Genomic DNA, 27,360 nt, shown 5'->3' with positions numbered 1-27,360 from the left:
TTAAAGGAGAAAGAACAAAGTTAGGCAGATTTTACCTAGAGAAGGAGGTTGAATTTGATGGGTTGACGTTTATCCCTCGTCTACTGTTAGTAAAGTGTCAGCTGTGGCTCTCCATCTGTCATTAATCTAAAACTCTCAGTATCGCAGATAATGTCTAGTATAAGTAATTCTAGAACAGCTGGACTGGCTGAGTAATCATTGAAGACATTTCACTACTCATATGAGCAGCGATTGGATTAGTGGAAGAGTTTATGTGCCAAGGACTTGCCATAATGCAGTATCCCACCAGAAAATCTTAGACTGTGTGTCCACTTTCCAAACTATTATTCCTTCTCTCCTATATAGAATTTAAGTCCCAAGATAATAAAATATTGACAATTTTATTTTTGGCTGCCTCCAGAAAGGCTTTATTTAACTGTTGGCTACAAAATGAGTCTCCCTCAATTACAGACACAATGGCTTATATGAACCAGCTTGGTTGGCAGGAAGCTTTATTAGTAAAAACTAAAGGAAATAATTCCAAAGAATCATTTAGACTTATATGGTCTCCTTACTTTGAGTTCTGTAACTCCAATACTAGAAGTCAAATATCTCAGTTTCTTCAACTGTAAAATGTTCATAGGGGGGGTTATCTGACATTCCCAAGACAATGGGCTTTTTCTTTCTTCTTTTTCTATTAAGAATGTCTATGCGTCCACTGGCTTAGTTAGTGATAGTTAGTTCTTGTTAGTTTCTATTTTATTTTACATATTACTTCATTGTAAATTATACATTCTGTTTAATGTCATTGTATTAATCTTCTTATTCTGCATACTATTTGTTATATTGATTTTTATGGTTTATTGTGAAAACCAAATAAAATATTTCAAATCTATTCCTTCTCTCCTCACTCAACCTCTTTATTCTCCTAGTCTTTTATCTCAACTTACTATACTCTATTCTTCCAATATTGAGCCCCTTAAAGAAGGACCATGAATTAGGCCAAATGGTTAGAAGGAGGAGGGGCCACTGACACCTGGGACACCGGGAGTTTTCCTGGTATCCCAGTGGGCCAGTCCGATACTGGAGTAGTGAAACGTCTTTAAAAATTACCCAGTAAGTCCAGTTGCTGTTGAATTACTTATACTAGATATACCATGAACTGCATGAATGAAAATCATGTAAACATTAAATAAACATAATAGGCTGGTTTTGCTTCCAATAAGGAATACCCCAAGTCCCGAGCATTCTGTATAACAGGTCCCATACCTGTGGGGGCATCAGTTTGCATTGGGGGCAAGATACATGGGACTTTGCATCTGGTGCATCTTGCACTTCATTGTAAATAAACACTATAATCTGAGGTGGGCTATATTTTCCCAAAAATAGGGAGCCCCCCCAAAAGATATAATGGATATAACACGTTGATCAGCTTGAAGGGGGCTATTTTCCCTCTGAGTAACGTTCCTATGCCCCCTGTACAGCAGGATACTAGGAAGTTGCACCTGCAGAATAATTAATCGACAGGCAGTTCTGGGTGTGGGAATTGAGCTCAGAACCCAGAGGAACCAGGGAACAGTTCTAGGGATTGAGATGCTGAGACGGTCACCCTTTGTTTGTGCTGGAATCATTTATATTTATTAATACATCTGCCAGAATAGGAAGCCAGCAAAAGATATATTGGATGTAACAGGTTGAACAGCTTGAGGTGGGCTATTTTCCCACTTGCTAACTTTCCTATTCCCCGGCCTAGGGGTTAACCTTCAGCAGAGTTGCACCTGCAGATTAATTAGTCGGCTGGAAGTTCTGAGTGTGGGAATTGGGCTAAGAACCCAGAGGAACCAGGGAACAGTTTTGTGGATTGAAACACTGAGAAGGTACAGGGGTGAGTCATTGGGCAGTCATTATAGATGGGAGAATATTAAGGGTTCCTTGTTCAGAGAGTGTATATATTCTGTATTTAGGGGAAATGCCTACAAGTGGAAGGATTTAATAAATTGTTATTCATGGTACCTGTGTGAATAGTGCAGTTGCTCATTGCACCTTACTTACTATATATGGCATGGAAGGCCATTCTCTGCTTTAGGCTTTGTCCCCCCAATTGGTGGCACAATGCTGGTGCATTAACTGGCATGCCTGAGCCAAAAACAGGCCGGTATTACATGCTGAGTACCTGTACCACCCATTGACATGCTGTAGGAACTGTGCCCACCCAGCAATAGTAAGGTATTTCACACAGGATCCGTTATGTGGAGACCTATTATCCAGAAAGCTCATTACAAAAAGGCAATGACCCATAGTCTCAGTTTGCTTGTTTTTATCCAATCTTTTTATTGGTTTTCCAACATATTAAAGTACAATTCTTTTAGTTAAGATGCAGTATGTTTAGAAGAGATTGTCAGCGACAATTCTCTATTGCAGACAAAAGGGCTGTTGCCAAAAAAAAACCAATGGACAATGTATACATTTTCAAGTATATAACAACAATAAACTGTATTGTTGTAATAATAAAACAGTACCTTCTAATTGAAGAGACAGATGAGTAATAAGTAGCAATAACAATAAAAGTGTTGGCTTATTTGTTTGTTTTTTTAAATGGGGTCAGTGACCCTCCATTTGAAAGCTAGATTGAATCAGAAGCAAATAATTCAAAAATGACTAATTGAAAAGTTGCTTAGAACCAGCTATTAGTGATGGGAGAATGTGACCAGTTTTGCCGAAATTTTGTGAAACTGCAAAAAACTCGCCAAATGCATATAGAAGTCTTTGTCTGATGATTTTTTTTGACAGAAATTTTTTTTTCACTCATTGGAATCTCATTTGCGGCGAGCCGTGACAAAACATTTTGCTCATCACTACTCACTATTCTATATAAAGCCAAAAGTTAACTTCAAGGTGAACCACCCCTTTAACTTTTGACATTGGATAGCTGCAGTACCAGGCTTTGACCACTGGATGGCGTGTCTGCTCCATCAAGCAGCCTTTATCTGATTTGCCTGTCCTGTGAGTATAGTGAGCAGGATCAGCCCTCAGACTGGAAGTACAAAGCCTCAATCCTGGTGTATGTTAGGAAGGAGCCTCAGAGTCTACATTTCCCTTACACAAATTTGTCCAAATTTAATTTGTCCTTTAAATTCCTAGAATTTCTGATTGTGTGCAGGAACAATCCGTTACTAATCTTTTCCCAATTTCTTACCGAGTATCACTGCACAGTCATTTGTCCTTCTCTGTCAATGAGGCCGATGCCTGTTATATTTGCACTATTTGCTACTGATATCTATTTCTGTTCTGCTGAATTCCTCATCAGCGCTTCATGTTATTTTTAGCTGTGTTTTCTACCAGCTAAAAATTATTTAAATTCTTTTCTCGAGTGTTTAAGGTTTCTATGGTAACCGACTACAACGCTCTGGGAGTTAAAGGGGGAAAAAATCCATTTACAGCGAACAAACACATAAAGGGAAAGAATTGTTCAATTTCCCACTTATTGTGAGTTGTGTTTAGGCGGTGCAGCTTTCTGCTGTAAGCTTTGACAGTCTGTTTCCAGTTATTGTATGTTTGTGCGCTCTAATCTTCTACAGGCTCCATCTCTCTACCTTGTCTCCTATCCCACAGTCCCTTCCCAGAGACTATTATCCCACTGCTACTATAAGCACCATCTCTCCATACTATACCTGCTATGCCACAGCCCCTTCCCAGAGACTATTATCTCACTGCTACTATAGGCACCATCTCTCCCTACTATACCTGCTATCACACAGTCACACTCCCTTCCCAGTGACTATTATCCCCTTTGCTACTATAGGCACAATCTCTCCCTACTATACCTGCTATCCCACAGCCACAGTCCCTTGCCAGAGACTATTATCCCCATTGCTACTATAGGCACCATCGCTCCCTACTATACCTGCTATCCCACAGCCACAGTCCCTTGCCAGAGACTATTATCCCCATTGCTACTATAGGCACCATCTCTCCCTACTATACCTGTTATTCCACAGTCAAACTACCTTCCCAAAGACTTACCACACTGCTACTATAGGCACAATCTCTCCCTACTATACCTTCTATCCCACAGCCGCAGTCCCTTTCCAGAGTCTATTATCCCACTGTTACTATAGGCACCATCTCTCCCTACTATACCTGCTATCCCACAGTCCCTTCCCAGCGACTATTATCCCACTGTTACTATAGGCACCATCTCTACCTACTATACCAGCTATCCCACAGCCCCTTCCCAGGGACTATTATCCCTACTGCTACTATAGGCACCATCTCTCCCTACTATACCTGCTAACCAACAACCACAGTCCCTTCCCAGTGTCTATTATCCCACTGCTACTATAAGCACCATCTCTCCCTACAATACCTGCTATCCCACAGCCCCTTCCCAGAGACTATTATCTCACTGCTAATATAGGCACCATCTCTCCCTACTATACCCGCTATCCCACAGTCAGACTACCTTCCCAAAGACTATTACCACACTGCTACTATAGGCACAATCTCTCCCTACTATACATTCTATCCTACAGCCGCAGTCCCTTTTCAGAGTCTATTATCCCATTTCTACTATATAATTCTCACGCCGTTTCCCCCAGTGATGGCGCGAAAAGAGGTTAAAACATACGTTTTAATTTATATTAAAACAAAGGGTTAAAAAACCATACTTTAAAGGACAGTTAAAAACACATTCCCTACAAAAAACAAATTGTTGCTTATTTGTTGTGCCCCCATATATTCCTGACACCTAGCTTGCAACCCCCTAGGGAACTGAGTAGCAGTACCTCCCTGGGACAACAGCTGTAACTCAGTCTGTTTGTTTAATCCTGCAGTCTAGTTCTCAGGCTCTTTTTACAAAGGGGTAAGCACAGAAAGGTATTGGATTCCATGTAGCCCACACAACACGTGAAAGGCATGATTGTTTTTTGTACATTAGCCACAGCTGTTTTACAGAGTGGTAAAGGCTTTTGAGGGAATGGACCAGTAGAGGGATTAGACAAGATTAAGTGAATAAATGGGTGTCCATATCTGACCTCAGCAAAGGAAAAAATAAGAGTCTCCAAACCCACTAGATACTGAGGAGCCCAGTGATACAGTGAGGCAGAATTCAAATTTATATTTCTAAAACAAATTTTATTCACTGTGGCTTTAAGGACATTGATCCCATTGATATATGGTTACAACACTGCCTATATCATTCATAATAAAGTTCCTGTTGATATTGTTGTTTATGAACAAATAGCTCAGTTAAGGGAAGCAATATAGCGGCTGCAATTGTGTTGTACAACAGCAACCCAGTGGAGGTTAGAAGTATAGAAGGTCCAGCGAAGGTGTCTTGGCGGCAAATAGTCTTCTTAGTACTGCTAATAAACAGAGATCCATTCCACCTCAATAAACCAGAGTTAGATGGGCTCAGATGATTTGTTCTTTATATGTAGGAAAGAGACACAAGCACAAGGAAGACAGTCACACATTTTCCCTCCTATTAGAAGGGTAACAGTTTATTGAGATTCTCAACCCAGAAGCAAAGAGAAGATGAGATACAATAACAATGCAGTTAGAGTTAAAGAAAGGGAAACGTAGAGCCAACAACAAGGTAAATCAGCCTGAGGTCGCTGTCCCCACTATTTAATTAGCTGGAGGAAGGTACCACTACATGTTGGGGCAGGGCATCCAGGGGCAGCCAATTATAGGAATCCTGGTCCTAGTTATTATGTCTGTACAAGTTTTATACCTCAGCCACATGTTCTTGAACTGGTAGAGTTTTTAGATTCAAGAGTGCTTTTCAAGTCCACATTGAAAGGCTACAAACACCAACAAAAGAATGCTAGTTCTGAATTGTTTTTTCTCTCCTGCTCTTATTGCTTTGTGTTTATCAGCTCTGTTTCAGTTAGCCATTTTGTTGGCCATGTTGTCAAAGTCCTGCCCATTCTGTTGGGTTGAGTGGAATCCTAGCTTTGTGAGCTTTCCCAAAAAGTAGTGGTGTAACTAGATGTTATTGGGCCCCACAGCAAATTAATATTAGGGCCCACAACATATCCAGAGGTTGCTCTATTTTACCAATATATGTTGAAATTGCCCATTATTTGGGCCTCGCGGGTCCCCATATACCCCCTGGTTCCCCCTAGATGCTTCCTCTCTAGTTCAGCCCCTGCCAAAAAGCCTTGTAAAGATAAATTGCAAGTGAATATGATATGTCCACATATTCCAGGCATTTTCAATTGCTTGTGCTTCTTGCCCTCATGTATAACATAATATAGAAGGAACTTCTTATCAATGTTTTTTAAACATGAAATACAGTAAAGTACATGTAATTTTCCTTACTTTAATGACAAGGACAGGTAAAGTCACTGGGCAGTGTCTGTTTGGTGCAGAAAAACACTAATAGGATATGTAACCTCATCTGTTGTCACTTAATTCCACAATGAAATGATCTCCTCCTTCTGGTGCTGCACTTAACACCATGCAACAAGTTTTTGATTACCTTTTGTCTCAAAGCAGTGTGCAGGCATGTTTGGAAAGTTTTGCATTTGGAGGAGGGCTGCAGCAGTGGCACCTTTAAGGCATGACGCATGGGTTAAATTAATAGCTTGATCGGTGTGGGGGGGATACAACACTTAAAGTCACCCCTCTATTCATTTTGACTGGAGTTGGAGTTGCCTAAAAAAGAGCTTGGAGTACTTTCATGACAATTATCATTGTGAATTATGCATTTCACTTTATCCCTCACCCATCAAGCTACAAAATGCACTAAATCAAAAGCTTTGCCCTTTATTCCATTCATAAGATCCTGTTAATCAGTAGAACAAGACATAAACGATGGTCACCCTCATCTGTTTTTAAATACAACTTCCACTATCCAGCAAAAACATAAGGTTGTGGCACTCTATAGGCTGCCCATCTCTACTGTAAGTGTGCAATCTTCCTGATGGTCACATTTCCATTCCATTAACATGATAGCTGTACCGAATCTCCTTCATAATTTAAGCTTTTATTGCAAATTAATTGCTTTAATATCCTTCCAAATGGTCTCATTCCATTCTAATTAAATCCACTTTTATATCTTTATTGTGCTATTTAATCCATGGCATGCTCCCTCAGGTCGGGAACACAAAGCTGGTAGCTAGGGATGTTGTGTATAACTTCTTCCTCTTTAAGTGCTGTTAGAGTGCATTATGGTGTAGCTACAGTACAAAGGTGTGACTTCATTTAGTAGTGGTGTCATGCTCCAGCTGTCATGAACTACAAACTTCAGTGTGCAAGGCAACTTGCTGTGCATTACTGCACTCCACTTTCCAGAAAGAGATTTTGCACCCCTCCATTAGCTTGGGCGTCAAACCTGAAATTTATCTGCTGATTTATCACTACCACTCCCAGAGTCCAAAGCAATCTGGATATTGCTTGAAGTAGCAGTTAACAGCAGCACCAACAATGGGTCCCCTGTAGCTGTACCATATATGACTGCACTGAATGCAGGTGACAAGGGGATAACTTATTTGTAGTAAAGAAAGGGAAACGTTACTTTATGGAGAATCAGCTATTCAAATTCTTAGCAGGCACTATACTAGCTGTAAAAATCATAATGGAAGTCAGAAATGGACATTTCTTGCTCTCTTCGGTTTGGATGCTCATTCTGCCCTCATCAAGGTTCTCCCTGAAGCCCTGTCTAGATATAAGGAGACATAGTAAGTCACCATCTAAAATGCCCATGTTCAATGCTAACGCCACAGGTTAATAATCTGCGCAAGGAGTTGTTTGTAAGACTTGCTCTTTAAAAACTTGGTTTGGCTTTTGCAAACTTGTTTTCATGACCTTTGCAAAGGACATTTTGTTCTCTTATGGCTTTAAAGTTTATTGATTCACTGAACCAAATAGAAACTTTTTTTTGTCTTTTAATAAAAAAAAATCCTTGAAAGCTTTTAAATAACATCTCCCATGTTCTTTAAGGACAAGTTGTCCTATTCTAAAGCAGTACACAGAAAGAAATTTGCAAGGTAGGAAAATGTAGTTGTTCATCCCACATAGCTATATAAGATTCTATGGAAATCAATAATTTGAAAGGATCAGAGACCAACAGGCTTTAAAATGTAAAAGAGAAAAAATAAGAGGAGTGAAGGGTCAGTGCACTGTACGTTTCACTTGCATCGCCCTCTCCATTTATCACACATTCCAGGACAAACAATAGAGTGGCAACTCAACAAGAATTAGAATCAAACAGAGGTCACAATCACAGTGGAAATAACAACAGACAATTGTTTTCTAAGACATGAGCCTGCACGGGGTGGGCAGGGTTAATAAGGAAGGCAAGTCTTGTATCCAGATACCACAGCCACCTCTGACTTTGTGCTATAGTCCTTTATTAAAAATCAAAGAACTGTTCTCACAGTCGTCTTATGTGCTCTTATCCATGGGGTGACAGTTATTCATCTGTAAGATACATACATTGTTATGACCATATTTCTTCAAACAGGCAAAGGATGACATATAGCAAGTTGGAGATGTCACAATTGTTTTCATTAAGAAGAGTGGCATGAATTCTCTTGTTGTGTATCATATGGAGGCATTCTAGAGGAGCATCAGCCCAAGCTGGGAATCCATGTAAGCCTGGGTCCCATTTAAGAAAGAGTCTTGTCTAGGAATGGACCATGTTGTCTACTTAACCCATATAACATACATATGCCATCAAGTGGTTTGGAAGGTATAGGCTTAAGATTTAAAGAAGCTGAAAAAGTCTTTTACAAGTCAAAAAATGTACAAAAGCTGGTATGAGCGTTCACCCTGTGTTAACTTTTCTGAGGTCTCCTTCAAAAACAGAATGCAAGAGGAAGAAGTTTCTAGAGAGTGTATGGAACTGTAAGTGGAGTGTAAGAAACATGAAAAGGTTAACATGAAGGGACAGTGGCAATGAATCATAAAGAACCTTTTATTTGGCAAAGAGGACTGTAATCATACATTCTGCCATGTAGCTCACACTGTGGTAACAGAGAGAAGAGGGTTATAGACCCTCTTGCCATCTGCTGATCGAGTCCCATGAGCCAACATCTCTTGGATGGTGATCCAGTTGTCCAGTATCTTCTTGTTGCGCTTCTTCATGGTCTTACGGTGGCTCAGAGCAATAATGCTCATCTCCCCTTTGCCTTCTAAGCCTTGTTGTTGTTGCTGTTCTCGCAGGCAGTCCAGTCGGCTCTGCATCATGAATTCCCGTCGTTTCCTTTGCTCCCGTGCTCTCATTAAATGTCTTTTTCTATCCTCTTTGCTCCAGTAGCGGCCCATCTTCATCTCACTTACAGCATCATCATCAGTGGTCATCCCACTACGCTCTTCTTTGATCTTCATTGCTCGGGCTTTCAGCAAGCGGTCTCTCACAGGGCGCTTGGTAACATAACGTGTACCATCGCTCCTGATTTTTACTTTCCATTCCATGCGTGGCTCTGCTTGGGACTGTGTGCCCTGTGAAGCCCCTATACTTTTACCACAGGTGGGGTCAGCATCCAACTCATCCAGGCTCCTTGGTTGTGCCAACTGCAAGCAACTACGGTAACGGTCCCCTCCTTGGGAACGCTGGCGCCTGCTGAGATATGGACTGCTTTCTCTGCTGCCTTTATCCAGCTCAGTCACAGGTTTTGTACCCCTCCGTAATCTTTCCTCTGAAGGGTGTCTGCCTTCACGACAAAGTGAACGGAATTTGGAAGGTACATGCTCAGGGCTTCCAGGATAGGGTGGCACATTTTTAGCATGCAGTCTGTTCATGTTGGCATTGGAGCAGTGACCTTCTGTTGGCTGGCAGAATGCACCTGATGCAGTGCTAGGGTCATTAATCCTTCTAATTGGACTCTCCAATGGCAAAGGAGGCTCCATCATGAGAGGTGTGCTTCTGCAGCTCTCCCCAGTGTTATATGCACTGGTGCTGTCCTTGTCTGAGCGCTCAGGCAACTCAGTGATATCTGGCAGTTTTGTGGAGGCTTCACTGTTCGCGGTACCTCCTCCAAAGTCATAAAGACTGTCTTCTTCCTCCATAAGCCAAGCCTTCATGCAACGCTCCCTAAGTTGTTGCATTTTTTGCGCCCTTAAAACATTTCGGAACTTGAACTCCAGGTGGCGTAACTCCTCCTCCAACACAGCCATTTCTCGAAGAACACTCTCATTGCGGTTTACGTCTAGCCCACCTTGGCGGGAAGCATAGAGGAAAGCAGGCCCGTTACCATTCTCTAGGTGGCATGTTATCTCCAAAAGCTCACGGTATCTTTCATACTCTTCGTCGGTCAGCCCAGCTGCTGGTGGAAGAATCTCATTGTAAGGAGCTGAGCCATCTGCTGCCAGCAATGAATCTAGGCTGTGATGGAATTCTCTGCATTGCAGTGGGTGCTGCGAGTCACCCCGAAGGAATCGCAGGCGACGTTGACTTCCTGGAGTGTTGGCATTGCTTGTTTGATCATCTCCCAAGAGGTCATGTTCAGAGCTTTCGTCATTGCGAGTACTCTCATCTGTCCGCCCCACACCACTGTCTAGTTCCTGGCTCCTGCTTAGCCCTGCAGGGTGAGGGAAAGGCCGGGGAGATTTGGGGCTGGCCTGAACATCCTCAATCTCAGCCTAGGAAAAAAAGAAAACATCACATCAGTAAAGGAGTTAATATTCAAGCTTATTATAATGCATGATCAGGGTTGTAAAATCTGGGATGTCCAGAGATGCAAAAACTGTGACTTAAAAATTCTGTGCAATAGAAGAGAAATATTTATAGACTCTAGATATATATTCTTTTTTCCCCACAAATTAAGAATAAAGGTAGACAACTATGGAAAATAAAGTATAGCCAATGTAATTTACAGCAAAAACAAGAAATGATAAAACTTCATAAGATCATAAGATTTAAAGGCTTGTGAGAGTTGGAGCATCTGGTATAATGATGATAGAACAATATGGGGGTTGACTGGACATGAAACCTGCAAATTAGAATTTTGTTTAAAAGGCAATATCTGAAATGATGGCTTCTGAATGAATAATTGGATGCAAGTGATGATACTGGTTGAGGTGGCCCTGGGTAAGCAAGACCAAAACTGCAATAAAGGGGAAAGCCTGTGCCATTTAGTAATATGAAAGGGAATATGGAATGATAAGAAGTGATCTTGCTTGGAAAGGTGTAAATGCAGCTGTTGTTACCTGTTGCTGAGGTGGGGAGTTCAGCCTTTGTGCTTGTAGTTCCTCCTCATTGTCAGAAACTAAATCATCCAGGAAATCCTCTCTATCACTATCTTTCCATCGCCTTCCCATCTAGGAAAAGCCAGGGCAGATCTTGTCACTTGCCTGCCTAATTTTACATCTTGACTTTAATCTGTTCATCCATTCAACCATTCATTAGCCATGGTACTCATGCTGAGTATTAGAAACATCATAGTGTAAAATGCGTTTTAAGGTTTTTTTTAACAGTCCTCTGTAAAGAATATTTTATTACATCTCAAAATGGGGGATACACCATTTCTAGTTAAAAGGCACTGTCATCAAAGGTGTTATATATGCAACCATGTCACCCCTGGCCAGTGCAGTTCTATGTCAAATTGTGTTCAACTGCTTTTTGTAGTCAAACATACCCATTTTCAGGGGATGTGATTGCTGAGTGCTTAAACATCCTACTCCCTGAGTTCTACCATTTTCTCACCTCGGTCTCTGGACGAGCAACCAACAAAGAAATATTTGTGCTTTCCTCTTGCGTTAGAATGGCCACCGCTTCCTCTTTGTTTTGTACATCCATTCCGTTAATCTAAAAGCAAAGAAACTCTTAGTTTATGATCACTAATAGATAGAATCACTGGGCACAAGATTAGTTCTGTATATTTGCTTTGGTCAATCTGGTAATACTCAGAGGAGTTTAACCTACCCTAGTCTTGACCATATTTCAATGTTTTTTATTACAGAATTACCTGCAAAATACGATCACCTTCCCTTATCCGTCCGTCTCTGGCTGCAATGCTGTTCGGGTTCACCTGTCAGACAGAACATTAAATTAATAAAGCTTCAGGTAAGCCTTGCCTTGTGTTGGCCACAGATTTAATGATTGTTTTTACATATAAAGTAGAATGTTTCAGTTGAATCATCCTATAGACCTGATGCAGTGCTTTAGTGGAAATACAAAATCAGCTCTTGCTAGAAAAGAAGATGGCATGATTGAAGATGTCTCAGGGAATATTCAGGATATTGGCAATGGAGGTGGGATAATTGTTTTTTGAGAACCTTCATACCTCCCCCACATATATCCCTAGGTCCTCTTCATCATCTGTGCGGTAACACACAGTCAGCCCAAGCTTGTCCTGGTGAGTAGACTTGCACAGCTCCACTTCCTGAAGGAGGAGAGAAAGGGAAACCCACAACGGAGAAGGAGGATAAAGGGACACACACAAAGTCATTGAGATACGGGGACATTTAGAGAATGGTGACAGTGTGGCCAAGTGATTGGGGGACAGAATGACAGACCAGGCTGGGTTAAATTAAGGTAATAAAATAAGGAAAACAGGGATAAAAAAAACATAAAGATGTTGAAGAAGAAATGAAATGCTGACTTGGAAGAAATAAAAGAAATGAGGAGGTAAAGGGCCATAGTAGTACCTCTGGTGTCTCTGTGTATAGGCTCTGTCCCACCTGAAAGGGTTGTTTGTGCTAATGCTATGCATGAAGTATTCCTTTACTGTCTACTGCCCCATGTTCTTCAGAACTCATTCCTGGTGGCACCAGGTTATGGCATCTCAAACTCCATGTAAGGGCATTATATATTACTATGGGATCTGATCAGGAAGATTGAGGCCGTTTTTGTCAAATTTTTGAAAAGTTTCCATATACTGATCTATGGTAGGTGGAACTTTAGGCGTTTGTTGCAACAGGTGGTAGTATTAATATGTCCTTACTCTAGAACAGTGATCCCCAACCAGTAGCTCGTGAGCAACATGTTGCTCTCCAATCCCTTGGATGTTGCTCCCAGTGGGCTCAAAGCAGAAGCTTATTTTTGAATTCCAGGCTTGGAGGCATGTTTTGGTTGTATAAAAAACAGAGGTACTGCCAAACAGAGCCTCCTCTAGGCTGCCAATCCACACAGGGGCTTTTAAATGGCCAATCACAGCACTTATTTGGCACCCCAAGAACATTTTTTATGCTAGTGTTGCTCCTCAACTCCTTTTACTTGTGAATGTTTTTCACAGGTTCAAAAGGTTGGGGATCCCTGCTCTAGAATATGAGTAGCAGTGACTGAAAACGGCAACCTACGTATATACCTCAACCTAACTAACTTTTCTGGTTTCTTGGAGTAAAATATCTTGCATATAGTTCATCTGTGTTCAAATTAAATTGCAAGGAGATAAATAACGAGAGAGGGCAAGATTATAATAATAAATGAAATGAAAAGTAAATAAGGACATACAGATATAATGTTGTAAGAAAAGAGAACCTCGTATTCCAGTTCATCGGTGCGCTCTGCTTCTGGCTGTACGCCTTCCATATACTCAGCCTGGTCATAATACTCATTGCCAATCGGAGGCCTAGGAACAAAGAGCAGCCGACATCCCATGACTGTTGTCTGATCTGTCATGCAATGTTTATATTGATGTATGTGCTATAGGTTTCCCTAAATATCTGTACAATAGAACTGTTGTAACCGTAATTCTGACCAATATGTGTAAAACAAGCAGCATCAATTGCAGGCCTACCTGCATTGACGTCACATGATCGCTTTAGTTTATCCCAGGATTGGCTACTTGTAGTCCACCTCACTGCATCGAATCGGGTACCTGCGGCCACCCACACAATGGGCACATCAAGTATAATCCGGCCGAGTCCTGATCACATTGCCGGTATTCTGCGTGTACCCAATCCTATGCAGGACTCTAAATGCTAGATGCTGATGGGAGTAGGGTTCCGCTATGACAATAAGTTCAACTGTGCAGAAATCAGGAGAAAGGGCAAGCGTTTCTTGCTCCGTTCCCCTGTGGTTTTAATGCATTCAATCTCATGGGAACGCAGCAAGAGATGCATTCTGTTCTTCTCAATGAGTCTGTACTCATACTCGCTTGTAAGTGCAGAAAACAGGTGGCGCTTACAAGGACCTGTGTGAGTACGGTCTCATTGTACAGCATAGAATGCATTTTTTGCTGCGATCCCATGTGGTTGAATACCTTAAAACTGACCACAGGGGAACGGAGCAAGAAACACTCTTGTGTAAGAGCCCTAAGTCAGCACCACCAAGTGCAGCTATATGGAAGTGCATGGAGCACATTCAATAGGATTTTTCAAGTGCAGTTGCATTTGTGGTTGTAAATGATCCCTAAAGACTGTTCTGATACAAGCGAGGTTCCAAGTCTAAATGTCCTCATTAACTTAATATCTGGTGAATCTATAAAATGAGCCTTGAGCAAAGTTTCAGATAATGTGTTATTCTTGCGGGAGAATAGAGAGCTAAAATTAGAAGAAATGAGCCTGGCTAAATCGGTGTCACAATTAGAAATGAGATAAGGCTGTGTGGCTAAAAATATAAATCCGGGATATTCAACCTTCAGCTGCTGTTGAATAAGAATTCTCTGCGTCCCTAGACATGCTTTTGCTCATTTTCTGATAAGGGGTCCCTTGTGAGGCTGGGCCAGTGCAGAAGCTTTACTCTAACACAATGTTTTAGCTTAAATGGGGCAGTATGTGGTACACACAGAGAGTCTTAGAAAGTATGCAGTCTACTTTTTGTGGTTTCTATATAATCTGCCTTTCTGTCCTTCCACTACCAACCTGAAATTCAAATTGCTCTTTTGAAAGCCCAAAAAAGCAAATACATCCAAAATTATTTTGTACTATTTTTCTTTCCAAAACTGGGTACTAAGGTAAGTGATACCCTAGCAACCAAATATTTCCAATTAGAGCTCTGCCAGAGAAAGCATTTACTTAAAAATCTTACTTATAGAATACACATTTTAAAGGTGAACTTCCCAAAAGGTGCCCATACGGGAGCAGATCCTGGCAGTGTTAGACTATGAGGGGCCTGTGTTCAGTGGGGCTGCCACATCAACACACCTCCCCACCAGCATTTACCTTCTCTTCTCTCTTCATGCCTACAGGGAGGTCAGGGAACACACAGTTTCAGGCAGACATGAGGAGTGGGTTTAGTCTGGCAGGGCCTACTGGGTTTTCTCCCGGTGTCCCGCTGACCCAAGATGCAGCCAGACAGGAAAGCGAGAAGATCTACATACAAAGGCTGGGGTATACGTGGCTACAGACTCCATCTTACAAACCTTTCCCGTAAGGAAGTTGTGTGAGGAACTGTAGTTTTGGACATTTCTCACAATCTACTTACAGCTCTGAGAGTACATATGGCTCCAGCACCACCATGGCGGGACTGGGAGGCCTTGTCTTGCCCATAGTCATAATGTGCTCAAAGGTGATGTCTGTCTGTGTCCCATTGTCCACAAAGTGCAGGTCATGGGAAGAGGCTGCCAGCGATCCTTTCATACGTGGACTGCGTCTCAGCACCTGGATGAGCAGGGGATCCTTACTTGCACGCAGTGTTTCCAATGTCTGCTCCTGTGAGAGGCGAGACAGGTCCCTCCCATTTACCTGTGGAAAGAATAGAGAAATCACCTTTCTGTAGCATTGCCCCATGTTCTGCCCCTACGATAGTGATATGCAGGTGCCTCCAGTACACACAGGTCAGGCAAGCTTGGATCATGATGCAGCCCTGTTCTTAGGGATTTGGCTATGTGACAGATCCAGGCTCTAGTATTGCTCGATCATACACAATTACCCCCTGCACTTTTTCTTGTGAGTGACCTTTTATATAGCTATCTTCTGCCATGAAATAATTTCCCGTTAATCATTTCAGACTCACCTTTAGCATAAGCTCTTGGCTACTTTTTGTTGATAGATTGGCCCCCTATATTGGGAGTCCTGTCATTGGCTGTTACAAAAACCCCTGTTAGTACAGAACTACAAGGCTGTACAATAAAATGCTCAAACATTTAACTCAAATCACTGGGCAAAATCTTAGCAACTTTTAATATGCAGAGTATATTATCCGGGGATCCGTGGTGTCCCTGTACCAGGTTGTAATATATTCTAGGATAAAGCAAGTCAGTGCTGAAACATAAACACTAGTATAGAAAGACTGCATAGTTGGTCCCCCCCTGCAAATTGAATCTAATAACATAAACATGTTCCAGGTTCTACAAGGGGCCATGCTAAAAAAATAATCATTATGTTAAGAAACAGTAAGACTGTATATAGCAATCTCATTAGTACACAGGCAACATTGAACCTTTAAAGGGAAAGTGCTCAGGAAATGAGAGAGAAAACCTATATTAAGGTGGTGGAATGCTGTGGCAGCACTGTTCTTTGTTCCCTGCTCGTTATGATGATATCTTCAATGTATTACGATTGCCATGGACCATTAACTCACTGGAGACAAGAGGCCACTATAAAAGAGGATGCAGAAGGGAGTAACGGGAATATACAGTTCAAAAGGTCACATACACCTACACAAAAGATGTTCAACTTCACACTTTATCATGTTACCATGTATTGCCTACGTTAAGTCAAATAGACTGTTTACGTTAACGCATGGGCAGATTTTATTTTAGCTTCTTAGATACAATAGGTATCCGATTTCCTGTGGGTCAAGTTCCCATTCACTTTGCTACTATTCTGTTGCATTACCTATTCATTGTATTCATTGCTTACATTAACCAAATGCTAAGCGGAGCCTTCTACAAGCTTCTTGCAATATGCTGCTGGAAGCTTTACCCATTGCTCAGAGTGGGGTTCAGGTCCAGGCCAATCCAGTAATTTCACTTTGTTGTCTTTCAGACTTTTGTTTTTTTACTTTGGATCATTGTCATGCTGGAAGGCAAAGTTGTGATCTGGCTGATGTCTTGAATTTCTACTTAACCCTCATATTTTCTCAAGTGCAACAGTCTCTTGTCCAGCAAAAAAACTACTGCCCATGCCTCACTCTTGGGATGGTGTTTTAATGTAAATGCTCACCCTTCTTCCTCCGCACATACCAGTGATCAATAGGACAATATTTTTGTTTAATCTGATCAGAGAATCTTCCTCCAAAAGGCAAGCTCAAAGTCCTGGTGATCATCTGTAAACTTCAGTCTGCCTTTTTTATGCCAGAGTAGGAGTAGGGCCTTCTTGCTTGACAGCCTCTTAGGTCCTTCAGTGGTGAAGTTCTCTCAGATGGTGGATGTTGATACTTTGGTACCTAATCTCCTTCTCCAGTTCCTGTGTTGTTGTCCTGGGGTTCATTTGAACCTTTTTGGATAGTTCATAGCAGTGCCGGACTGGGATGCCAGGGGCCCACCAGAAAACCTTAGACTGTGGGCCCACTTTCCAAACTATTCCTCCTCTCCTCACTCAACCTCTTTATTATCCTTGTCTTTTATATCTACTTACTATACTTTATTCTTTCATTATTGAGCTTATATAACCATGAAATATGCTAGATGGGTAGAAGCAAGAGGGCCTACTGGGATAGCAGGAAAACCCCCGGTGGGCCCAGGTGTCAGTGGGCCCTCTAACCATTTAGCATATTTCATGGTTATTCCCTATTTCTTTATGGGAAAAAAAAGAGTCTAAATAATGGAAGAATAGAGTATAGTAAGTCCGACACTGGTTCATAGTTAATTTGAAACACGTTCGTGTGCAGGGCCACCATCGGGGGCAGAGGGGGTACTGTTGTCCCAGGCCTGGAGAAATCTTTGATGAAAGGGGAGCCATGTCATTAACTTAGCAGTTTGCATAAGTTCTGTATGTAGTTGCATTAAAACAGATGCAGTTTAGGTAACTTATGCCAAAACTGCCCTGACTTCCCTAGATACTTGGGTAATTTACGCTTACAGAACTTGTATATTAAGCAGACACAGTGTAGAGAACTACTCATTATAGTTAGTAACATCTTGTTTATCTCTGAATCTTTTATGGAATTATTGGAGTCTATGTCTCCTACATAAACAACAGGGTAATGACTAGTTATTGGGCCCCACAGCAACATCTTTTGGGAGCAAGACATTTTTCATGAACATATATTGCAGCTGCTTATCAGTCCCAAGAAGGACAAACTTTTGTCCTACAAAACCTACCTACCTACTAGTTAATAAACTAGTAAATAAAAGGACATGGACAAAATTGTTGGTATTGTGTGGTTGTGTCCATGGGGGTCCCATATAAATAACCTGTGCAGGGCCTCAAAATTTGTAATGGTGGCCTGTTATTTTATATTTAGTATAATTGTTTCTAAGGAGGAACCGGACTTGTTGCTGAGATGCTTTGATTTTCCCCATGGAATCAAGGGCAAACAGATAGTGGCTCTAATGTAGATTCTTAAATCAGATCCATGTGAACCCTGATTTAAATAAGTTAGTTAGTTTTGGGCAACTAAGAAGCTTCTACAAGTCCTTAAATCACATTCTGGAATCTTTTTTAAAATCTGTTTAAAAGAGTTGTAAACTTGTATGTAAACTTTTGACCAACAGGAAATCAGTTATGATAAAAAGGGATGCAACAAACACTTTAATTCAGCGTTCAAATGAATCCCACTTAACGAATTCAGCCAAATACCAAACTAAAGCCAAACCCTCGGTTGTGCTGGAAAATGCTGGCGCTCCGGTGGCGCGAGGCATGCACACAATTTTTGGATTTTATAGGGTTCCAGTTCTGTTTGCCAGGCTTTTGGACTCAAATCCAAATCCTGCTAAAAAAGGTTCTGATTCATTCAAATCCTGAACCGAATTTAAGATTTGTACATAATTATAAATAATGGCTAAAATGCATTTTTTTTTCAATCTATAACTTTACAGTACAGCAATAAAGCAGATAACCTAATTGTCTTAACCCAGGCAATGTATGTAGCACATAAGGGTAGAGAATATTGTCTCTTAGAGAATTAGAGAATATTGTCCCTTGCATTTTTCAGTAGTGACGGTGGGCTTGGTAGAGTATAATGGGCAGTGGCAATCAGATTGCAAGGGATCAAGAACCAAGCAATGTCATTAATCTGAATCCCCAGTGCTGGAACATCTGCACATCTGAGCCAATGGTATAGATAGTTTAATTGATTTCTCAGTCAATTCTATGCAGTCAAGCTCATCAAGTCTTAAACAATAACAAGGAGAGGAATCAATGGGCAACTGAATTTGCATCTAAACTAGAGTAGAAGAAGCAGAATGAACTGAGAATGTAACATTGAATTTATAAAGAATTAAATGGGCCTCCAATCAATTGGAAGTTAGGAAAGGGGACGATTCGAATGGAGTGATAGCAACTTGGATTGTCTGCTGGAACTAGACTGGAACTAGACTGGAACTAGGCTGGGATGGAGTCAAGAGAGTAGTAGTAGTACTATATAAGGAAGAATAAATGGTACAGAAACAGGGATATTTCGCCAGTGAAAGTCCAAATCATCACTGGTCATTTAATACAGGCATGGGATCCATTATCCAGAGAGCTCTGAATTGCAGGAAGGTTGTCTCCTATAGACCAATTTAATCGAAAATTAAGATTTGTAAAAATTATTTCCTTTTCCTTCTCTGTAATAATAAAACAGTAGCTTGTAGTTGATCCCAACTAAGATATAATTAATCCTTATTGGAAACAGAACCAGACTATTGAGTTTACTTAATGTTTACAAGATTTCTATTAGACTTAAGGTATGCAAATCAAAATTAAGATAAAAAAGATCCCTTATCTGAAAAGCCCCAGAGACCTAGCATTCTGAATCATCTCAACTTCTAAAGAGAAATTCTTGCCAGAAACATTGCAGTCATATCTCCACTGTATACATGAAATTTTAACAACCAGTATGGAGTTGGGTGCGGGGCTTTCATGCCTATTTAACGCTACATTACCAACATCAATATTGCATTGCTGTCGTGATGAGCGAGCAGTGATTGTGTATGTGCCAGAGGCACGCTCCCCAGCCCACCAGTGAGTACAGGGGCAGACTGTATAAGGCTGAATTTAGTATATACACGTGGAGGGGGATTATAGCCGTACAAAGCTTTGAATGAGTACAGCAACTTGCCTGTCACACATGATTGATATGCAAAGTAAATGCAGACATCTGGTGCATTCCTGCAGTGTCGGCCTTTCCGCTATACATGTACAAAGCAAACGTCCATAGAGCTGTGCACAAGATTTATTATTATCATTATTATTAACGTGTATTTATATAGTGCAGACATATTTCGCAGCGCTGTAAGATTACATTCTATAAGGGAATAAACCCAGCTGTTATTACTTCTCTTTGCAATTCCACAATTGCCTGTTGTTTTCTCTTTGTATCCCTGTTTCTTAAAGGGATACTGTCATGGGAAAAACATTTTTTTTCAAAATGAATCAGTTAATAGTGCTGATCCAGCAGAATTCTGCACTGAAATCCATTTCTCAAAAGAGCAAACAGTTTTTTTTTAAATTCAATTTTGAAATCTGACATGGGGCTAGACATATTGTCAATTTCCCAGCTGCCCCAAGTCATGTGACTTGTGCTCTGATAAACTACAATCACTCTTTACTGCTGTACTGCAAGTTGAAGTGATATCACCCCCTCCCCTTTCCCCCCCAGCAGCCAAACAAAAGAACAATGGGAAGGTACACATTCAGTTACATTGAGAAGGAAAAACAGCAGCCTACCAGAAAGCATTTTTCTCCTAAAGTGCAGGCACAAGTCACATGATCAGGGGTAGCTGGGATATTGACAAAATATCTAGCCCCATGTCAGATTTCAAAATTGAATATAAAAAGATCTGTTTGCTCTTTTGAGAAATAGATTTCAGTGCAGAATTCTGCTGGAGTAGCACTATTAACTGATGCGTTTTGAAAAAAACATGTTTTCCGATGACAGGATCCCTTTAAGATGCTTTACCTTGCAGTGTTAAGCCTCAATTATTCTCAGGCAGGCTGCCCTCATTCTTCCTTATTGCTTGCTGTTTTTAAAGGAGAACTAAACCCTTGTTACAGCCCTAAGGCCCCTTCAGGCATGTCCTAAACTTCATCACTGGGGACTCCCATGACTGCTGCATTTTTGCTGTACCTACAGTGATGTAACAAGAGTGCTCTGGGCCCCCCTGCAAAAAAGATCAGAGAGGCCCAGAACACTCTGTTCCCAACCCTCCCACCCATTTCCCATCCCACCTCCACCCACTCCCTGCCCCATGCCGACTTGCACCCCCTATCCCGCCACAGATGAGAGCGGCTGGGGAGGCATTTTTTTCTTGTTGGCTATAGAGGAGATAGTCCGGGCCCCCCGCCCCCCCACGTGACTGTGGGGGTCTGCTTCCTAAATATTTACACCACTGAGTACCTACTATTAAAATGCAGAGTAGAGCAACAGGGTAGGTAGCTACATCACACAGCTCTGCTCAACTGCACATGAGAATGGAGGTAATTTGGACCCTATCAATTAGATTAAAAAGCTAAATAACTCAAAAAACATAAATGATAAAAAATTAAAACCAATTGCAAATTGTCTCAGAATATCCCTCTCCACGTCATACCAAAAGATAACTCAAAGGTGAACGACCCCCTTTAAGGAGCAGCATCCAATCAACAAGTCAGTTTATGTCATGATGGGAATCTTGCAGACAGCTCCTGCAAAGCCACCCCTCCTCCCCGCTTACCTGTCTGGGGGGGGGCCGCAAGACTAGTGCGGAGAGTGCAATTGCGCTCTTTCACACTAGTAAAGTTGAATTTCCAGTTTAAAAAAATGGAGATTTGGTGCAGCTTTTTGCTGCCCCTTATAACCTGGCACTGTCGCCTGTAGAGAGTTTTTCAACTCGCCTCATTGGTGGAGAGCCCCTGGATATTTTTGTAGACAATGTTCTGCTTTTGAGATCTACAAGATCTACAAGTTTTCTAGTTGCATTACAATCTCAAAACATGACTGCTGAGAAGCCCTGATTCATAAGTGTGCAGTTATAGAGCATCATGCTGTAACCCCTGATTCCTCCTTCACCATGTCGGCACACAAGGCAATGGTTCAGTCCTGTGCCTCTCTCTCCTGCACCCCCGGGCACATGTTGCTGCCTGGCATATCACGATGCACAGCCTATCGACAGTAGCAGCATCCCAGAGATCAATGCTATACTTGCTTATTGTGCCTTATTGGTACGCAGCAGCTGTTGCCATGGAAACTGGGCCTACGCTAAAGGAATAAAAACACAGTCGGGAGGCCACAGAGAAGATTTTGTTGGGGGATGGTGCAGGGGGTGTATGGATACGGGACTAGGTGTATAGCGGACGACAGAGCCATAGGGCTATTCTGCAGGTGTAATTATAGAAAGAAAAGCATGCAGCAGTGACAGCTTCAGGACTCTGGAAGAGAAACACTGACAGGCTGATTTAATGAGCTCACAGAAAAGAGAGCAAGAGGGAAAAAATATCAGTCAAGGTGGGAATGAAGGGGGGAAAGCCTGTCTATTATTTTCAGGCTTCATTTCTAGCCCAGCGTGCCACGTCTGCAAAGTGGCAGAGCTACTGTATGTGTGGCCTTGGCTGCTCTGTGCCATAAGACAGATTCTCATCCCTGCCCCCTAGCTCTTCACAACTACATTCCCCAGCATTCTCTACAGCATTCTACACAATAAACCCCCCTGCTCCAGAGATGTTTTGAACTAGAGTTATCTTTATGTGGGGCTTTGGACCATGTTTCTTATCCATTTCCCAGCCTGTCACCCTTCAGTTCCTGTTAAAGGGGTTGTTCATCTTTGAGTCAACTTTGAGGGGTTATGTGAATTTTTCAGAATTTTTAAATTAAAAAAGTCAGACCAGCCAAAATCCACAATTTACCCATAAACATTGTTTAGAATAAGCCATTCTATACCATACTAAAGGTTTACATTATTGGACAGCTTCAGGTTCACTTCTTTCACATCAAACTTGTAGTCAAGTGCTATAACGGTCGCTGCAGGAACTGCAGATTAAGGGGTCCGTTTACTATAGTGCGGTAAATCTGACTTTAAGTTTCCGCATGTTATCGCTGAGAATATTTTTACGCCAGAATATTCGCAGCGACTAAGTTTACTAAATAGCGATGCACTCAGAAGTCATTGCGATCACTTGCGGTAACTACGTTAAGGAACCAGCTTACGTTAGCGGTAATTTTAGCGAGTTGCGAATTTTCTGGCGAAAAATTAAGTTTTTGCGAATATATATGCTATAAAATAGTCTTGTTTTATGGCGGTTATTATGGCAAATTTTTACTGTGACATTTATGGCCAGAAATGCATCTTCAAAACTCATAAACTTTATTGACTGATGATTATACCATCCAACAACATTACCAGAGTAACACCAATCAAACATGTCTGCATCATATAAACCCTTCTGCCAATAGAATCATATGAACAAGAAATCATACCAGTCAATCTCTTTGCTTCATAGAAATGCACAGTTTAATGTAGCCAATCACAATGAAACCAAAAAAGCGTAGAGGCTGACGAATCCTTGGACTGTGATGCCGCTGCCAATAATACGACTCTGAGCTGAAACTGCTGCTGTTGCACCACATGGAAGCAGAAGCCAAAACACCCTGTCAGCAATAGCTACAGATCTGTCTCCTGTCAGCAAAGAATTATGGGTAAAAAAAACATTATTATGGGATATTTCCTGCCCCTTGAGAATTTTCTGGCGAAAAAAATACTTTTACGCCAGTACATAGATGGCGGTAAAAGTTTGCGAATATTCTGGCGTTAATTTTGTCTATAGCACATTTCGCTGTTTAGTAAACCAAGCGTTAATATGTACGTAGCGTTATTTTCAGCGAATGCGATAACTGGCGAACAATTATTCTTGCGCAAGAAAATTCGCAAATTTATATTTACCGCAGGTTAGTAAACTGGCGATAACATATTTGGCGAAAATTCTGTCTATAAATTGTGCGAATATTTTTAACGCACTTTAGTAAACGGACCCCTAAATCTTTTTAAATGATTTTTTTTTTTAAGGCAGACGATGCAACAGTTGCTCATTTGTTCTGAAACATAGCCATATATATATATATATAGGGGCCTGCAGACTTATGTATGCTTAATGATTATGGACATTTTGTAGGGAAAGTGACCCACTGTGCTGTTTTTCACTTCATTCCCATGAACAGCAATAGAGATTTGTTTTGGAGGCAGTGGTCACTGTGCTGTGTGTCTTAGCACAAGAAATGTGATATTTTACAAATAATATGTGTTAAAGATGTATATACATAACAACTAAGTAATATATTATATAGTTTCATATGTACAGTAAGTTGTACAGTAAGTCCATCAAGTTTATCCCCTCCAAATGAAACTCAGCATCCATACATATACACACCAACCCCTCCATACACTCACAAACACTATGTAGAATTTAGTATCCTATAACGTAACTACCCGGTGCGGGGAGCGGGTTCTGGCCATGCAGCGGCCCCTCCAGAAGAGGATTTGCGTCTGCATGAACTACCGGCAGGCCCCAAAAGGGGTGTGGGCCCTGGTGTAGTCCCACTTCTCGCACACCCAGTAATTCCATCACTGTTAGTATCACTATAGCCCATGATATAATGCTTGTCTAAGAAGAGCAAACATCCAAGCCAGTCCTAAAAGCATCGATAGAATCAGCCATCACAACAACATCCATCAGGCATTCCACAATCGCACTGTCCTCACTGCAAAGACCCACCTACGTTGCTTCTAATGGTTATTTTCTTCCAGTCTGAAGGGGTGGCCTCTGGTACGGTGATCCTCTTTATGGGTAAAAAGGTCCCCTGCTATTTGTCTATAATGTCCTCTATTGTACTTTTAAAGTGTAATCATGTCCCCTCGCAAGCTTCTTTTTTTCCATTGAAAACAACCCCAACCTTGACAGTCTACCCTCAAAATGTAAGTCTTCCATCCTTCTAACCAGTTTAGTTGCACATCTCTGCACTTTCTCCAGCTTATTTATATCCCACTTAAGGACTGAAGCCCAAAACTGCAACGCATACTCCAGGCGATGCCTAACCAGGGACCTATAAAGAGGCAAAATGCCCTTTTTATGCAAGACAGCACTTTATTTGTTTTAGTAGCCACAGAATGACACTGCCTGGAATTAGACATCTTGCTATCCACAAATACATTATGATATTATGCTTCTCAATTAAGGAAACCCCCAACACACTGCCATTTAATGTATAACTGGGCTGGAGACTTGGGCTGCCCCAATCGCAAATCCCCCTCCAGCCCCCACTACCTGAGCCACAACCCCCCCCCCCTCCAGCCACCTCATGGCTACCTTCTTCTTCCGTCCAAACCGTGGACCAAAAATAAGACAAGGCAAAGGGGAGTGGGGTGGGGCCCACAAGGACTGGAACTCACCGGGGCCTAGTCTGACCCTGTTTAATAGCAGCCACAATCGCTGTACTAATGTATAAATTTCCTAGAATCTCAAAAGTGTGTGCCTGCCCAAATGTAGATACAGTAGACAACTGCGGTTCATGAGAACTGAATTATAATTAGGTACGTATGCTACGGAAATGCTTCATTAAGGGATAAGCAGGAGATGTGATAGCGTTCTCTCACAATGAAGATGTCTGTGTGTGATAGAAATACTAACGTTCCCTAATAAAGGCTTAAGTGGCACAGGGGCGGGTAACATAGAGTAGCTCAGAGCATTACCAGCGCTAAACCTCTGATACAAAGGAGAATCCTCTGGGGGGGAAGCGAGTGCAGAATGATAGGAAATGACATGTATGTTTTATCACTAAGGTTTGTCTTGTAATCCAATAGGGCGCAGCAGGCTAATGCTCAGCTAACAATGAAGCAACCTGGATGATGAGCCAAAAGCATTAGAGCAATCTGCCTTTATTAGAAATATGGGAATAATGTCATCATGGTGCAGACCCCTGTCTTAAATGCATTGCTTGGTATGGTTTTAGGTTGTGTATAAAAATGTGTAATGTATTTTTATTACTGCATTGCTTTTTATATCAATATACATCTATGGTTAAGTGTATTTCAATAAAAACAAATTCTGATTTTAGCGTGTTTTATGTTTATACTGATTACACCAAGCAAGTGTCCTTACCATCATGTTAGGGTGGTTAAAAAGTCAGCAGTAAATCTAGTAAATGTAAATCTAGAGCAACTGGACTTGCTGATTAATCATTGAAGACGTTTCACTACTCATTGGAGCAGCTTCTTCAGTTCAACTTCAGTTCAGCTTCTTCAAGTTGAACAGAAGAACCTGCTCGGTTGAGTTGTGAAACATCTTCAATGATTTATCAGCAAGTCCAGTTTCTCTAAATGTACTTCTGCTAGATATACCATGACCTGAATGAATGAATACCTTCATAGGCATAAATCAGCAGTAAAGTATATTTGCCGACTGTCTCTACTTACCTTGCGGAGGAAGTTGCATGCCTTATACACACTGTGTGTAACTATCCCACTGCTACTCTAGGCACCACCTCTCCCTACTACCTGCTATCTCACAGCCACACTCCTTTTCCAGAGACTATTATCCCCACTACTACTATAGGCACCATCTCTCTCTACTATACCTGCTATCCCACAGCCACAGTCCATTCCCAGAAGCTCTTATCCCCACTATTACTATAGCTGCTTATGTGCTACCTGCAGAGTAATAAAGGGCGATGTGATGCACGTTACTGATCTTTCTTCCCACTCCTCCTACATTCATTTTCTTCTCTGTGTGGACCAGGCCGGTGAACTAAATTTTTTCTTGGTTAGACAGTATTGTAAGCCTGACATTTTCCTGACATCTGCAAGAATAGGACCATCACTCAAGCATACTAATCTTGGTCAGAAATCTCCCCCCTCACACCATCAATCAGCTATTCTATTCAGCACTAACCTTCATTACATTGACTGAGAGTTCTGAACAGCCTCTTCCTAATAACAGAAGAAATAAGCTGTGCTTCTGCCTTGTAATGAGAATAAAATGTGTTGTGCCTTTGTTTCTCTTAGGCACAAGATTTTTATCATTTATTTATACAGAGCTGGAATATTAAAGCAGTGTTTTAAAGAGATCGGTCATCATTCACATCAATCCCTGCCCTATGGAGCTTACTATTGATGTTCCCTGTTACATTCACACACTATGTGCAATATCATCAGTAGCCACTTAACCTGCCTATATATTTTCAGAGGAAATTCGAGTACTTGAGGGAAATTCAGAGTCAGAGTGAACATATAAACTGGTGGCAGATGGAATCAGACTTAGGGCCCCAACACTAACAGAAGTGATAACCACTGAGCCACCATGTTGCTCAAGATAATAGACTAAGCCCAAAATCTTCTATAAAGAGAGAACCTATACTTCTATATTATACTGTACTGAATCAACCACTGCTTGAGCTTGAGACAGCAAACATTTAGGTGGCTGTAGCTCAGTGTTGGA

At 41.4% G+C, this 27,360-nt stretch overlaps 2 protein-coding genes across 6 annotated transcripts in view; one reads left to right on the top strand and one right to left on the bottom strand.

The window, feature by feature from the left end:
• The first annotated feature begins 1,180 nt into the window (after positions 1–1,180).
• The window catches only part of avpr2.S (arginine vasopressin receptor 2 (nephrogenic diabetes insipidus) S homeolog), a 450,241-nt gene continuing 424,061 nt past the window's right edge, over positions 1,181–27,360 (top strand). The window contains exons 1-2 of one of the 3 annotated variants that reach the window (XM_041575354.1): positions 1,181–1,687; positions 11,889–11,992. The gene's annotated coding sequence lies outside the window, so the exon portion shown is untranslated. The other 2 variants (XM_041575355.1, XM_041575353.1) reach the window with 2 other exon arrangements.
• pdzd4.S (PDZ domain containing 4 S homeolog) overlaps positions 7,856–27,360 on the bottom strand; it is a 60,411-nt gene continuing 40,906 nt past the window's right edge. The window contains exons 2-8 of one of the 3 annotated variants that reach the window (XM_018232834.2): positions 15,296–15,555; positions 13,409–13,499; positions 12,213–12,311; positions 11,895–11,957; positions 11,633–11,734; positions 11,137–11,247; positions 7,856–10,569 (exon numbers count right to left, since the gene is read on the bottom strand). In XM_018232834.2, the coding sequence (XP_018088323.1) occupies positions 8,947–10,569; positions 11,137–11,247; positions 11,633–11,734; positions 11,895–11,957; positions 12,213–12,311; positions 13,409–13,499; positions 15,296–15,555 (2,349 nt within the window). In that variant the 3' untranslated portion in view covers positions 7,856–8,946. The remainder of the gene's footprint in view (positions 10,570–11,136; positions 11,248–11,632; positions 11,735–11,894; positions 11,958–12,212; positions 12,312–13,408; positions 13,500–15,295; positions 15,556–27,360) is intronic. The other 2 variants (XM_041575352.1, XM_041575351.1) reach the window with 2 other exon arrangements.

The sequence above is a fragment of the Xenopus laevis genome, chromosome 8S (genome assembly GCF_017654675.1).
Source record: "Xenopus laevis strain J_2021 chromosome 8S, Xenopus_laevis_v10.1, whole genome shotgun sequence".
NCBI lineage: Eukaryota > Metazoa > Chordata > Amphibia > Anura > Pipidae > Xenopus > Xenopus laevis.
The sequence above is the reverse complement of the archived record's forward strand: the minus strand, read 5'-3'. Positions and strand labels throughout refer to the sequence as shown.